This window comes from Balaenoptera physalus, assembly GCF_965194825.1.
Source record: "Balaenoptera physalus genome assembly, chromosome: 14".
NCBI lineage: Eukaryota > Metazoa > Chordata > Mammalia > Artiodactyla > Balaenopteridae > Balaenoptera > Balaenoptera physalus.
Window position 1 is genome coordinate 28,794,978 of NC_138893.1, and position 15,196 is coordinate 28,810,173.

At 44.5% G+C, this 15,196-nt stretch overlaps 1 protein-coding gene across 1 annotated transcript in view; it reads left to right on the plus strand.

Moving 5' to 3' along the window:
* Window positions 1-12,424, plus strand: part of ADAM12 (ADAM metallopeptidase domain 12) — a 383,219-nt gene extending 370,795 nt beyond the window's left edge. The window contains exons 22-23 of the mRNA XM_082423180.1: window positions 3,554-3,672; window positions 7,355-12,424. Coding sequence (XP_082279306.1) covers window positions 3,554-3,672; window positions 7,355-7,415 — 180 coding nt within the window. The 3' untranslated portion in view covers window positions 7,416-12,424. The remainder of the gene's footprint in view (window positions 1-3,553; window positions 3,673-7,354) is intronic.
* The last annotated feature ends 2,772 nt before the right edge of the window (window positions 12,425-15,196 follow it).

Here is a 15,196-nt window from a genome sequence, read left to right on the forward strand (position 1 = left end):
CTCAGAGGTGGAGTTTTGCTCTTTCTTGTGCATTTTCTTTACTGTTTTCAGGTGGTTTCAGAAAGAAGGGACCAGGGACATCTTCCAGCTAGGTGTAAAAGTGCTCTTTAAGGGACCCCTCCTTTTTCTGAATAAAGAGTAAAAAGAAGTTGAGGCATTTCCCAGAGAACCAGTTGTCCTTGGTGTTATCGTGAAGTGTCTATTTCTACAGGGCCAGGGATGGGCCAGATGGTGAGCAATGTTTATGCTGCCCCCCGGCCCTGCACGAGCTCACCAGGGATCTCTGTGGCATCTCTGGCGTTTTCCTGTGATAACACCCAGTCTTCCTGGGGAGATCCCTCTGGATAAGCAGGATGCACTTATTCTTGCTGATCATGCAGGAGATAACAGCTGAGAATTCTCTGTGATGATCAAAGCAAGGGGCTATATTTGGATCTAAAAATTTGTTCTCATCCCACTGTAATATTTTAAATATGTGGCTATTGCTAAAACATGAGCAGAAAATGGAGAAATGAGACAACTCTATGTAATAACAGATCTCAATTTTTCTCTGGTACCTAGAAGTTGAGAGGGAAGAGAAATGGGGGTCTGAACTCATTTCCTTGTTTAAAATGAAAATCAATCTAAAGAAATGTTTATTGAGTGTGAGCAACTTGGCCTGGAGTCATTCCTCAGCTCCATTCCCATGGCTCTTTGTGGCCAGGCTGGATTGGACGTCATTGGGAAAGCTCAGGTTCAGGTTTTGCAAAGGCAGCTTGAAGAGCAATGCCTAAAAGGGAGTGTGGAAGCCCCACCCTTTTCTGCAAGGTCAAGGCACATGCAGCTGGTGCTTCTACCCAAATATTTCATGGGCTCCATGCCTGATCCCTGAGGAGGGAGGATACATCACCTTTGACTAACCCCGCTGTTCCATGATGCCAGTTTGTCCCAGTTGGGCCTGGTGGGAAGCTAGCATCTTACCTAGGCAGCTACCTGTTTCATGTTTCCATCAAAACCATGTCATGGGCACGGCAGGAGGGAGGGGAATTGGTGCCTCTGCTGAGCCCAGGTTTGAATCAGAACTTTCAATCAATATCTTAACTGTTTGGGCTTTTACCACTATCGTGACCATATAATTTGTCCTCTAAACCAGGGCACATGAGAAAGACTATGATTAATAAATTAAACACAGCCGTAAACTGGGAATGTCCCAGGCAAAACCAGAATGAATGGCCAACCTATCTCCTAAGCGTCCATGATAAATCCAAATATATTGTGATACACTGTAACATACATCTCCCTTTTTCTCCAGTAGTGTAATAAAAACCTGCCATTGTCTTTACTACCAAGACTAGATATTTATTCATACTTAGAGGCAAAACTAGTGTCATTTAGTAATGAATTATTTAATCCTCAAATGTGGGTGCGTGCATTCATTTTTACATTGCACATATTAGCGTGCTCATTGTTTTCTACCACTTTACAGGAAATGGAGCTTGATTTAGTGCCATGGCTTATCACCCAGTGTTTGTTGGGAGGATTATTGTGCTTTTAGATGGTTAAATTTACTCCTTCAATAATAGTAGTTGTGAAGCAGTAGCAGCTAACACTTACTGGTCGCTGTGTGCCAGGCTCTATGCTAAGAGATTAATAGATAATCTCTCCCTGAACCCTCACATCATCTCCTCTCTGCAACTTAAAGAAGTTAAATAACTTGTGTGCTCTCAGAGCTTGTAAGCGCAGAGCCTGTGGTTGGATATACAAACGTCCTGACTTTGGTGCTTGTGCTTATTGTATGGTCTGTATTTCTAGTGAAGGTTGTGTTCTGTTTTACATTCAACAGGCTGTTAATATTTCCATTAATGAGAGCTGATGTAGAAATGGCACTTTTAAGTCTGTTCCTTGTTCGGTGGCTCTTTCCCATCCCAGTTTCCCCATTGTTTCAAGTTGCTGTATTTTCCATACAGCTGTGGTTGACAGACTCCTGTGGTAGCTTCCTTTGCTTTACAAAGCTACGTTAAATTGTGACTATATTGTCGCCTTCTTTTAACTGAGCTCCGATTGCTGCGGAGATATAATTTTAGTGGGATGAGTACTATGAGAAATTCAACTCGTATGTGTTTAAATCATCTTGAGTATTCTGGATGTATGGAATACTGAGTTCCATGACAGTGGGTGAGGTCATCTGTTTATTAGGATGTCCTGTCTTCCTTGAGTTTCTAGCACCATTTCCTACAGACTTTCTGTACATGTGTGAGTGCTTCTATGCTCCAAGGACCAGCACAGGTGGTGCCTTGATGCCTATGTTCACCCTGGGCCCAAAAGAGAGTGTTATCAACACTCACTGACTTTCCAACCTGGCTCCAGTGAGCCCCACTCTCACAGTAGCCAAGGAAGGGACCCCAGGAACACAAGTGCCTTTTACTGGGGGGGGGGGGGTTGTGCCGGGTCTTAGTTGCAGCAGGTGTGCTCCTTAGTTGTGGCATGCGAGCTCTTAGTTGCAGCACACATGTGGGATCTAGTTGCCCCACCAGGGATCAAACCCGGGCCCCCTGCATTGGGAGCGCGGAGCCTTAACCACTGTGCCACCAGGGAAGTCCCACAAGTGACTTTTAATCATTGTTATCTATATTCTGGGAGCTTCCCATACATTATTTTATTTAGTCCTCATAACAGTGCTATGAGATGGGTCTTGTTTTCTCCCACTTTACAGACAGAGAAGTTGAGGTTCAGAGAAGTCAGGTGACTTGCACGAGTCCCAGAGTATCGGTATTTGTACAAAACCCAGAGCAGATACTCCAAGTTCATGCTCTGCCCACCTTCTACTGCCAACTCCCTCACTGGCCTCTGGCCAATACAGCACCGCCCCCATCAGCTTCCTTACAGAACAATATCTGTCCCTCGAACCACTGTGTCTTGGGTTTTCCTTCTGGGTGTCATTTTCCAAGCCAGTTTGTGACTCTCTGAATGAATTATTAGAAAATATTTTGGTAGCAGAACCTTTGTGTATTTCATGGAGGGGTGTTACCGACCCCACACTGATGGGTGAAGGATGGTCACCTTCATTGTCTGGTTCACCCACAGCTGAACAAGTTCTGTTACGGGATTCTGGCAAATTTGAAGCAATGAATGTGTTCTTTGAAAAGATTTTCACCAACTTCTCATGTTAGGCCTTTATAAATTGAAAAGAAGCCTAAAAGCACAGGAAAGTTTACATCCCCTGGGTAACACTGGCCCAGAAACACCAGCATCAACTATACTTCCAAGGCCTGGGAACAGCATGGCAGCTGAAGACCCTATTTGAGTGACTAACTAAATGACGCTTTGGTTAAATCTTTAACACAGGTCACCCACCCTCACACGCACGCGCACACGCACGCACCACCACCACACCTGTATGGTTAGAGGATCGTATTCATAAAGTTTACAGTAAATGGAACTTGGGCTGTGTAGCAACTTAACCACTCTCCTCACCCTACCCCACTCTCCAGGGGACTGTAACAGCTCCTGAGGTCAGTGTCTCGTCCGAGTTCACGGAGATGGCCATCAGACATAATCCTGTGGTTTATTGCAGGCAACTCGTAAGCCAAACCCTCCTCAGAAGCCTCTGCCTGCAGATCCTTTGAACAGGACAACCCGGCTTGCCAGGACCCTGGGACAGCAGGAGTCTGGGCTCCGCCTGGCACCCATCAGGTTGGTGTGATGCACCCATGTCCCTCTTTTTCTCCCCGAAACTATGTGGGTGCAGCTGCACCGAGCCGTGCTTCTCAAGCCACAGGAGGACGTGGGGGTGGCGGTGGCGGCTGTGTGTCCTGCACTCCCCACCCCTGGGAACAATATAAAACAGACGTGAGGGCGGATGTAAAGAATAAGCAGGAAGCAGCAGGGAGCTATAATTGTAGGCATCACATGTCACTCGTAGCAATGATCCCAGCCTACCCATGAGGTCGACTCAAGATCAAGTAGAACAGCTCCCTCAAAGCTGTGGCTGTTGATCTGGGCTGGGCCATGCCCCCCCCAAAGGAGGGAAAGCCAGCAAGTGGTGCGATATTATGAAGGCTGGACACCTACCTCCAGAAATCCCACTTGGACCGATGGCCTCTGCCCAGGCCCTGGGGTCCCGAGAAACGAGGTGAGGTTGGAGGGTCATGGATGAAATAAGGGGGAATGTAAGAAGTCAGGCTAAAGAAGCTGCTGGGCGGGGGTAAGTGGGAGCTTCCCCCTCAGCCGGCAAAAGGAATCACCTTTGAAGACTGAGCTGCAGCTGTGGTCATCTCCTACGCCCTCCCCCAGGGGATGAGGAAGGCACAGCCCTGAATCTGGACTTGGGCAGGGAGGTTTAACCCAGTTGTGTGCTGGAGCCAGCCCACACTGCTTTGCAAGGACTATTAGTTTCTGCTGTATCACAAAGTAACTCAGCTATACGTATACATATATCCCCATATCCCCTCCCTCTTGCGTCTCCCTCCCACCCTCCCTATCTCACCCCTCTAGGTGGACACAAAGCACCGAGCTGATCTCCCTGTGCTATGCGGCTGCTTCCCACTAGCTATCTATCTACATTTGGTAGTGTATATATGTCCATGCCACTCTCTCACTTCGTCCCAGCTTCCCCTTCCCCCTCCCCGTGTCCTCAAGTCCATTCTCTATGTCTGTGTCTTTATTCTTGTCCTGCCCCTAGGTTCTTCAGAACCATTTTATTTTTTCTTTTAGATTCCATATATATGTGTTAGCATATGGTATTTGTTTTTCTCTTTCTGACTTACTTCACTCTGTAGGACAGACTCTAGGTCCATCCACCTCACTACAAATAACTCAATTTCGTTTCTTTTTATGGCTGAGTAATATTCCATTGTATATATGTGCCACATCTTCTTTATCCATTCATCTGTCGATGGACACTTAGGTTGCTTCCATGTCCTGGCTATTGTAAATAGTGCTGCAGTGAACACTGGGGTGCATGTGTCTTTCTGAATTAAGGTTTTCTCAGGGTAAATGCCCAGTAGTGGGATTGCTGGGTCAGATGGTAGTTCTCGCAACCCACATTCTTGAGATTACTGTATCTGTCATTCCTATGTGATGAAAATGCCATGCCATGGTGGCCACTGCACATCTCTTCCATGTTCAGCCACATCATGTTGGGAGCATGAGTATTTATACCATGGAAATCAGCAAACGCTATAGATCAGGCCCTCCTCCTTCCCCCCTGTGGTGGGTAGTTAAACATTTACCAGCACACAGATGGGTTAAACCCTCAGCCAAAACATATACCCCCTTCGCAGGCAGCTTGCTTTGTGAGCTCCAAAGAACCAAAGGTAGGTGTTGGCCAGGCCCTGGGTTCAGTAATAATTCAGCATCGCTGAAGGGAAACGCACACACTCGTGATTTCATGACAGCTCTTAGGAAAAATGTTTGGCCCACGAAAGAGATAGCTGCCTAATATATCTCAGATAAAGCCGGTCAAAGGGTCAGGACAGTGGTTTAATTCCCGACTACACAAGTACAGAAAAACTGCAGAGCATCCTAATTATTTCACTGTGGTTTGTACACTGATCTTGAAGTTACTTTTCTTGTTCAAAAGGAAAAAACACCACTTTACATGGACATGAAGAGGGGAAGGGCCTCTCTTTTTTATTTTATTGAAGTATAGTTGATTTACAATGTTAATTTCTGCTGTACAGCAAGATGATTCAGTTATACATATATTCTTTCCATTGTGGTTTATCATAGGATATTGAATATAGTTCCCTGTGCTATACAGTAGGACCTTGTTGTTTGTTTATCCATTCTACATATAATAGTTTGTATCTGCTAACCCCAAACTCCCCCTTCTCTCTCCCACCCTCCCTCCCCCTTGGAAACCACAAGTCTGTTCTCTGTGAGTCTTTTTGGTTTTGTAGATAAGTTCATTTGTGCCATATTTTAGATGCCACACATAAGTGATATCAGATGATATTTGTCTTTGGCTTACTTCGCTTAGTATGATAATCTGTAGGTCCATCCGTGTGGCTGCAAATGGCATTATTTCATGCTTTTTTATGGCTGAGTAGTATTCCATTGTGTATATAACCACATCATCTTTATCCATTCCTGTGTCGACGGACATGTAGGTTGCTTCCATGTCTTGGCTGTTGTGAATAGTGCTGCAATGAACATTGGGGGTGCATGTATCTTTTCGAATTATGGTTTTCTCCAGATAGATATATGATCAGGAGTGGGATTGCTAGATCATATGGCAACTCTGTTTTTAGTTTTTTAAGGAACCTCCATACTGTTCTCCATAGTGGCTGCACCAATTTACACTCCTACCAACAGTGTAGGAGGGTTCCCTTTTCTCCACACCCTCTCCAGCATTTGTTTGTAGATTTTTTTGGTGATGGCCATTCTGACCGGTGTGAGGTGATACCTCATTGTAGTTTTCATTTACATTTCTCTGATAATTAGTGATGTTGAGCATCTTGTCATGTGCTTTTTGGCCATCTGTGTGTCTTCTTTGGAGAAATGTCTGTTTAGATCCTCTGGGGAAGGCTCTCTTTTTAAATGACCTCAAGCAGCGGCCAGTTGCTGACATCAGTGCGAGCTGGTTTTGGTCTCCTTCTGGAAGGAGAATCCTCTGTATGTTCATTTCCAAGGGATCCCACAGGCCCAGCTTTGCTCTGGAGCTGCACTAATACAGTAGCTGCTGGGCACACTGTGGCTGGTGGAAGATACGATATGCTGGCAATGCAAATACATGCTGGATTTTTTTTTTTTTTAATTGGCCACACCTCACAGCATGCAGGATCTTAGTTCCCCAACCAGGGGTCGACCCCGTGCCCCCTGTAGTGGAAGGACGGAGTCCTAACCACTGGACCACCAGGAAATTCCCCACACTGGATTTTGAAGAGTCAATACCCCAACATGTCAACTATCCCATTAATCTGTATGTTGGTGACACACTGAAATACTATTACTCTGGATAGAGTGGGTTAAGTGAAACATATGACTAAAGTTAAAGTTAGTTTTATCTATTTTTACTTAAGACTGCTACAAAATTTAAAGTTACACATGAGGCTCACCTTTGTGGCTTGCACCATTTTTCTGTTGAATGGCACTCTTCTCCTGTGGACGGACGGGAGCAGTAGCTTTGGAAAGGGTCATAAACGGCTGAAGATGCTGCAGCTCTCAGCGAGATCCCTTCTGGGACCTGCAGTTCCTGATGAAAGCAAGAGGGGTCTCCAGCCCCCAGGGCAGGGGGTGGGGGTCTGATCCTGGAAGGACATCACAGTGCAAGAAAAGGCATCTCCAACCCGGGCGTCTGTGTCTGCAGAAATCGCTGGCAGGGCCTCCTCTAACTACAGTTTTGTTTTCTCCTCTCTGGCTGCTCTTCCTGCAGACCTGCTTCCAAACAGCCCCATCAAGTGCCCAGAGCCACCCACATCGCCTATGCAAAGTGAGAAGCAAGCCAACACCGTTGTTCAACAATGAAGACAGAAGTTTGCACTATCTATCTCTCAACTCCAGTTGGAGTTATTTTTTGTACCAACTTTTAGAATTTTTTTTAATGTTTCAAACACCATGATTTGAAGAACTTTGAGCTACTGCCGTCGGTGCTGTGCTGTGCTATGGTGCTCTGTATACTTTTACTTGCTCAGGTACTTGTAAATTATTAATTTATGCAGAATGCTTGCTACAGCGCAGTGCGCTGTAGTGGGCGTGTTTTTTTTTTTTTAAACCATCACTGAGTTTTCCATGGAAGGAAGGCTTTTTGTGCTTTTAATAGTTTAGTGAACTTGAAATATCATGCTTTCTGGGATTCTGGACAGGATGTTTACTTTTTGAAGGAGGCTTTATTGGACAGCAGTTCCCCAGCTACCCATGGCTATGGTTATGGTACCAGACACAGCTCAAGAGACCCCAGGTAGGACCTCGAGTGATTTTCTGGAACCCCTGCTCTCAGGCCAGAGCCTGGCTTCTGGTCCAGCCTACGCTTGGCTTGCAGGGATAACCTGGGCCCTGTCACAGCTGACAGTCTGGCCCACCAGGGTAATTATCCCTTGAAGCTCCAGGGTAACAGGGAAGGACCTGGCTTCTGGCCGGGAAGCTTTGGAGAGAACCTGGGTTGCGGAAAGGAATTTTAAGGTGTGGCCACACCAGTATAGAGACTGGAACACGAGGCCAGGCAGAAACTTGACCTTGAGCTCACCAGCCCTGAGCGCATTTGGAGAGCAGGCAGAGAAGTTTGCTTTATAGAAACACCAAGAACTTCTTTCCCTGGCTGCCCTTTAAGGAGTGCTGGCATCCGCACCTTATTTAGATGATAGGGAAAGGTGGTGTGTTTCTACAAAGACAGCTACTGCCCAAGCACTGCAACCCTCCATCTCCCTGTACTGTTTGGAGCTAAACAAATTACCACCTTGTATTCTTGACTGACTGACTGTAATACAATGATTCTGTGTTCCGACAGATAGATGAGGCTTTCCACAGAGTATAACTATTTTCAGATGTGAACCAGTAACCAGATCTAGTGACTCAATTCTGTAGATAAAAATCTCCTTTTACTGCAAGGTTCAACTTATTAAAAATTAGGCAGAATCCCTATGCTTGCAAAAACTACAACCAAATGGAACGCTGTGTTCACTGGGACAGGTTATGGTCTGCTATCCTTGTTAGTATATGTTGGACAAAGAACCCTAAGTTACTAGTAAGTTCTCTTTGGGGCATCTTATTTTCCCAACTTGGCTGAGGAAATCTTTGAAAGATGTTTTTGGCACAGAGTCTGAATCTGTTTCCTAAGCACTTACAACTTACCTGTTGAGCATCACAGAAATGGGCGAAGGAAACAAAGTCCTCATCCTCAGGATTCACGAAGTGCAGTCTTGGGCAGCAGCCCCATCAGCCTTCCACCCTTTAGAGGTCTGACTGGGGAGCCATTTCCAAAAGGAGATCTTGAAGATGCTTGTATCTGATGGCAAGAAAATGACAAAATGACTCAGACAAGGTAAAAATGCCATTATGCCTCTGTCTGTCTTCTAGTGGGGTCATATGCGACTGGTTTTCACATTAGAAGGCAATTGACAGCAGTTCCATAATCCACTCTGTTTTATGATAGGGACTTCATCTGGGGTCATTTCAATGGTTTTTCTATGCCTTGAAGCAGAAAGACAAAACGTACCAAGAATCTTGGTTCGCCTTCCAGAAACAAGAGTGCATTTAACTCTCCGCGTGTTCCCACCGTATCCAGGGAACATAGTATTCACGATCATGGATAAACTCAATAAATCCATGTCTCACACCCACACACACGCACACACAAAAGGGAACTCGGCTCTAATACATTCCAACTCTTATGGCATGCAACTGTTCATTATACATTTATTAATTTCTTAAAACTATAAAGCCATGTTAGAAACTATTACTGCTGATGAGTACATACAGAATTACTATAACTGGTATTATATTTTGTAACTATACTAAGGCCAAAACATATGCTGTTGAAAAGTTTACAGAATTTTTATGGTGCATTATGTGGGCATTGTCTTTGTAGATGCCCAAATCCTTGGATCTGGCATTGTAGCCCCTTCTCCTAGTGCAAGGAAGAGGATGTGAACTTTTTTTTTGGTCTGTCCTTAATTATAGTTCCTATGCTTCTATTTCAGAGAACCAGGAATAGTTTGATATTAAAGGAGATTAATGCTGTGATCTTACATCTCATCATCAATGGCCACTTAGGGGCCACGGCTGATGACATTCTTATCTCTCTATAGTACTAAGTGCTTCTCTAGAGCCATGCAATTTATTTCTGGAAAAGAACATAGTTAAACCTAATATCCCCTTACAATACACAGATAATATTATTAGAGGAACAATACTTCCAAATGCAATATTTATCAAATGAAGCATATTAAACAATAACTTTCATTTTAATATAACTTAGGAAAGTAACCAATAGCCAGGTTGTTGGGGGGTGGGGGAAGCTACTCCTCCCCCTTTTTATATCCTCATAGATGATAGAAACAAAAGTTAATGCTTATATTTCAATGGCAGTCTATTTTTAATATTTTTTTAATTGTATAGGCATGAATAATAGAGTTGATGGGGGCTTAGAAGGCCCTCGCTGAGAAAGTCAGCATGCCTCGACACAGAGCAGGCCCTAAGGGTAGTCACTTTCCTTCCTCCATCTTACGAGAGTTGTAGGTTGTATGACCCCCCTTTACTGGGAAGTAGATGGCTAATCTTCCAGGCATTCCACTGAAAAGTTTATCGCCTGAAATTTTGTGTAACAGTTTGTTTTCCTGACACATGGAATCAGATGTGTAGCAACCAAGAGAAACAATACATAACATTTTCCATTGTCAAAATATGCACACAGATTACGCTTCCCAGTGTGAATTTTTCCAGCTTACACATGTGGGATGACATCACAAAAAACCACAAGAGCAACAAATTAAACTACATGAGAATAAATACTCCTGACTAGTCTCAAAGGGGACAATTTTATGCCTTCTTAACTTTATTAGGAATTCTTAGTCTGAAACCAGAGCCCATCGTTCCGGCAAATCAATACGACACATCAGCGTAACCCCTAAGAGCAGAACATCTCGAACTCTGCTCTGTGGCAGACCGTTCTTAGGAGCCTGTGATCTCCGTGGTGCTAAACAGAGCCTGGTGCTGGCCCGGCGGGAATTCTCAAGCATCTCCCTGCCATCTCTCCACTGCTGTTTACAAAGCACTCTGAGCCATTGAGACCCCGACACCCAAGAGGGCACGATGCCTGGGCAGCAACCTGACCCCTCGCAGGCTTTCAGCATGAGGCTTATTTCATTTAAAACGTTTGCTCTGGAGGGCTCCGCGAGGTGTGCAGGGAGCCCAGGGCAGACTCCGTCTGGAGATCCTTCCTCACTGTTAGCAAACTGACCCCAACCAAACACAAGTAACCCAGATAAATGTTACACCCGGAAGTCTCCCGGTGCCGATGCTGACCCCCAGGGGTGACTCAGGCTGTGGGTCCCTCGCACGATGGCTGGCTGGCAGCTGCCATCCCTTCTCCTTCCCACAACTCACGAGCAGGCCGTGAACACATCTGGACACAGGCAGCCTAGGCTAATACGTCCCTTGGCCACTCCTTATCACCCAGACACCAGTTCCTTCCCCAGGCCCAACCCAGCACCGAGGCCTCTCCAATCTCTGACAGATCTCTGCGTTTTTAGCTACTTCAGGTCAGCCAGAGTGGTGGCTCCCCCACAAGTCCACCCATCGGACACCCAAAGCCCAGCCTTCTCCAGCACCGCAGCCTGGAGCAGCCCTGCCGGCTCCCCCGCCAGCCCGGACTCCAGCAGCGTCCCTCCACGAGGAGGGATGCTAAAGACTTCTATCTATTAGAAGGGGGAGTTGGCCATAGAAAATCAGTTCACCTCTAATTACAAAATTCTCTTGACGCACTCTACAGTTCCCATTGACATCTCTTTCTTTTAAACCTGTTTGAAAACTCTGATAGTCACACCAGTAACAACAAGCTAAGAAAGACTCGTGAGCCCCAGGCTGAGAACCATTTCTGTGCAGTGATGCTTCCAGAAGCCATTTACCTGCACGTGAATAAACTGTTTCCCTGCCTTTCTTAAAGAAAACCCCCTCTTTACTTTTGGGACAGCAGTGGGTGGCTTAGAATCCAGCCATTAAGAGCCTGTTCTATATGAGAAAAATTAGGGGAAGAAACACTGCATATAAAATTGTCATAATATTCAATAATGGATTGTGATAGCCATAAGATTTAACACACAAAGGAATTCTCAATGTGATTTGGCTCTTCCAGGCTCAATACTCTGTAACCAACCCTGATGTTTCCACATCATCTCCAAACAACATGTCCTGTATTCTCCCTGTGATTCTCCTTCCATGAGATAATTTTTTAGTTCTCAATTTAGCACACTGTAAATCCAGAAAAAAGGATAAATCTCATGTGATCATTTTAGTTTTACAAAGAAGTGGAATGATGTCTATGTTCATGGCCTATATAAGCAAGTACTTAAGTAGGAAGGACAGTGATAGAAAAAAGACATCAAACTAGAAAGAGAAAACCCTCTAAGAGTCCAAGGAGGGCAAGTAGCGTCAGAGTTCACTGCGCTCTTGTACCGTCTATCAGGTCAAGTGGGGAGGTTTTAAGGAAGGTGCACTGTTTGAATGTGTGTGGCACATAAGTATAACTCTGTAAAACTTGGCTACAGGCTATTCAGCACAGTACAAAGTTACAGCTACTAAACCAGTACATTCATTTTTATAGTGCTTCATCCATTTATCACGCTTTGGTTTGCTAATTTTTTTCACATACCTTTTTATGTTACGGTCTGTTACCTTTGTACACATTTCTCATATTGGGGGTCTACAGGTAATACAACCTGCTTTTCCATAGAAAAAAGTCAATGTTACGCATATTATATCCAATAAATGGTATACAGGTTACTATAAAGATGTGTCTCATTCATTACTAAGCATGTTACCAAAATGGGGGGGGAAGGGGAACTCTCATGTAGAAAAATGTATCTATATTCGCATTCATTTATAGATGCCTAAGAATCTGAGAAGGATGGTGAGCTGGAGGGTCGGGGGATGCATGCTGCAAGTCCACATGAGCCAGTCAGGTGATGGGACAAGGATGGAAGAAGTTGCCTTTATGCCTTTTCACACACTATGGGGCGGGGGGGGGGGGGGAACCTAATACTTCTTTGAACGATGAGATACATAACCTATCAAATAAATTTTTAAAACTCACCTTATTTATAGAAGAGAGAGATTCAAAAAGAAAGCAAGCAGGATTAGAAACATTTACATCAGGCATATCCAGAATAAAAATCTAATTGCAATGGGAATGTATTACAAATTTTTTTTTAACTAGCATCCAATTTCATAAAGAACTGCAGTAAATACCGAGAAAAATAGATTTACAGAACGGTAACAGGTGTCCTTATTCTTACCACCCTCTACCCGTGACAAACCAAGCAGGCATAAAATAAGTACATAGAAGACCTCATAGTTAATAATGTAGCTCAATTGATTTTATATATATATATATATAATAATGCACTGAAAGTAGAAAAACAATCTATGTCCTAGAAATGCAATGACTCTTGAATCAAAGCTGAATAGCAGATTATCTAGCAAATAGCAAATGGAACCGTTTGTGTTAACACACTCTACAGCCATGTTTCTCAGACTCCTTGAATTATAAGCACTCACCTGGGATACTTGTGACAATGCACTGCTCGTGCCCTTTCCCGAGAGACTCCAATCCAGAGGGAATTCCAATTCAGAAATAAAAAGTATAAATTACTTGGGAAAAATGAAGCTAATAAAAGCATGGGTTGCTTCCTTGGGAAAATTCAAAACACAAGATAAACCACAATCTAATCTCATTAAGGAAAAATATTAAAAAGCAAACACACATAGCACCTGAGCATATAGAACTCAGCAGCCCACTGTAACCCAATGAGATCATCTCAGGAATATAAGGATGGTTCAATATTTTAAAATCTAGTAATCCAAGTCAGCAAATTAATAGCTTGTAGGGAAATAGGCCATATTATGATAACCAGAGATGCTACAAAAGACATTTGATAAAATTCAACATCCATTCCTGAATTTTAAAAAGTCCGAAATATAGATAGGTAGAAAGGTAGGTAGGTAGATAAAAATGTAAAGTCTGAATAAAATAAGACTGGAAACCAAAGGACTTGAGAGGTGCTTCAGTGGAAAATTAAATTCACAGATACGAGCTAGGACCTTACAAGCAGTCATTTTTGGCTAAGTTACACTGCGATGACAAGCCACTCTTAAATTTCAGCGACTTATGACATGAAAGGGCTATTTCTCACTCACATGTCATGTCCATCCTGGGGGAGCTCTGGCTCTTGTCTCAGGACCCTGGGCTGATGGAGTAGCCACCATCCAAATCACAGCTGGTCTTGTGGCAGAGGCAAGAGGGACCTGGGGATGCTTAAAGCTTCCTCTCGGAGGGACAGGAGCCACTTCCACTCATGTTTCATTGACCAAAGTCAGCCCCATTATATGGCCAAGGTTGACCTCCACAAGAAGGGGTGTGCCCTCTTCCCATAGGTCATGAATATTATACACAACAGACCAAGGAATGAAGTGGAGGTGAAAGTCAACATTGATCATGGTGGGGGAAAAGGAGCCTTGGAACGCCGTGACGATGCTCTGATTTTTAGAGAGATTTTTTTAAATCTAGTCCAGCAAATCTAAAGGAATAAGCATTTGTACAAAAGGTAAAACGCTAGTGAAATATCTAAGGAGAGGACTGCGTATGATCCACAGATCCAGTTCCTAAGGCGGACAGTCTATAAGCTGTATGGAATAGAGCTGAGAATTGCCAACATCAAAAAACAGATGGTGTGTTTTTTCTCTACGCCCTTCCCCCAGAGCTTTGGCACTTTAATAACCTTTTAAATGCTCTTTCCCTGCAGAGACAATTCCAGTCCCGTGCAGACCTCTGTAGCTGGTCTTCTCCTGGGGTCAAGTTAACCAGCTTGTCTCTGGAGACGCAAAATGCATGCGGTCGGCTCGCTCCCCTCTTTGCTGATTTCTAAGTGTGTCTGCCAAATTAAAGCTCCAACACGTTTGTGTGTCTGAGCTCCCAACCAGCAGACCTGTTCATTCCTACTTGTCTTAGAACTGAGTGATCAGTATCAAAACCCTTTCTGCTCTGAGGACTCGATGTAATAATATACTCCTCTTCGGCAAAGTTGTCAACAGGCCAGCAGGCCGGCTCTTTCACTGTCAGGGCCTGAGTGTATGCAAACACGTCCTCAGACAGGTCTGTTCTAAAAGCACTGCTCTAATGGAGCAGAATCGGGGTCTTGAAATATGTATCTTGTGCTTTGATGTGAGGCCAACGGCTGAGCAGAAAACTCTTCACATGGCCTCCTGGGCTTTCAGGAGGAGCGTCTCTCAGGAGGGAGCACCAGCCTGACCCCACGGCCTGGAAGGCCTTAGGTTGGGAAGGAAGGACATAATTAAAAACACATGGGAGAAGGAATTTCCACCGGGTCCTGGAGTGGCTCGGAGGACAGCTTGGAGGGCAGGAGCGGGAAGTGGGAGACCCGTGTATGTTTGTGCAGCTCCGGGACATAAATATTTTGCTTCACGTCTAACTCCAAAAGGCCCGAGCACAAGAACACATCCCCGTTCTGCAGACGCCCGATGATGACACCACCGCCACGCGTAC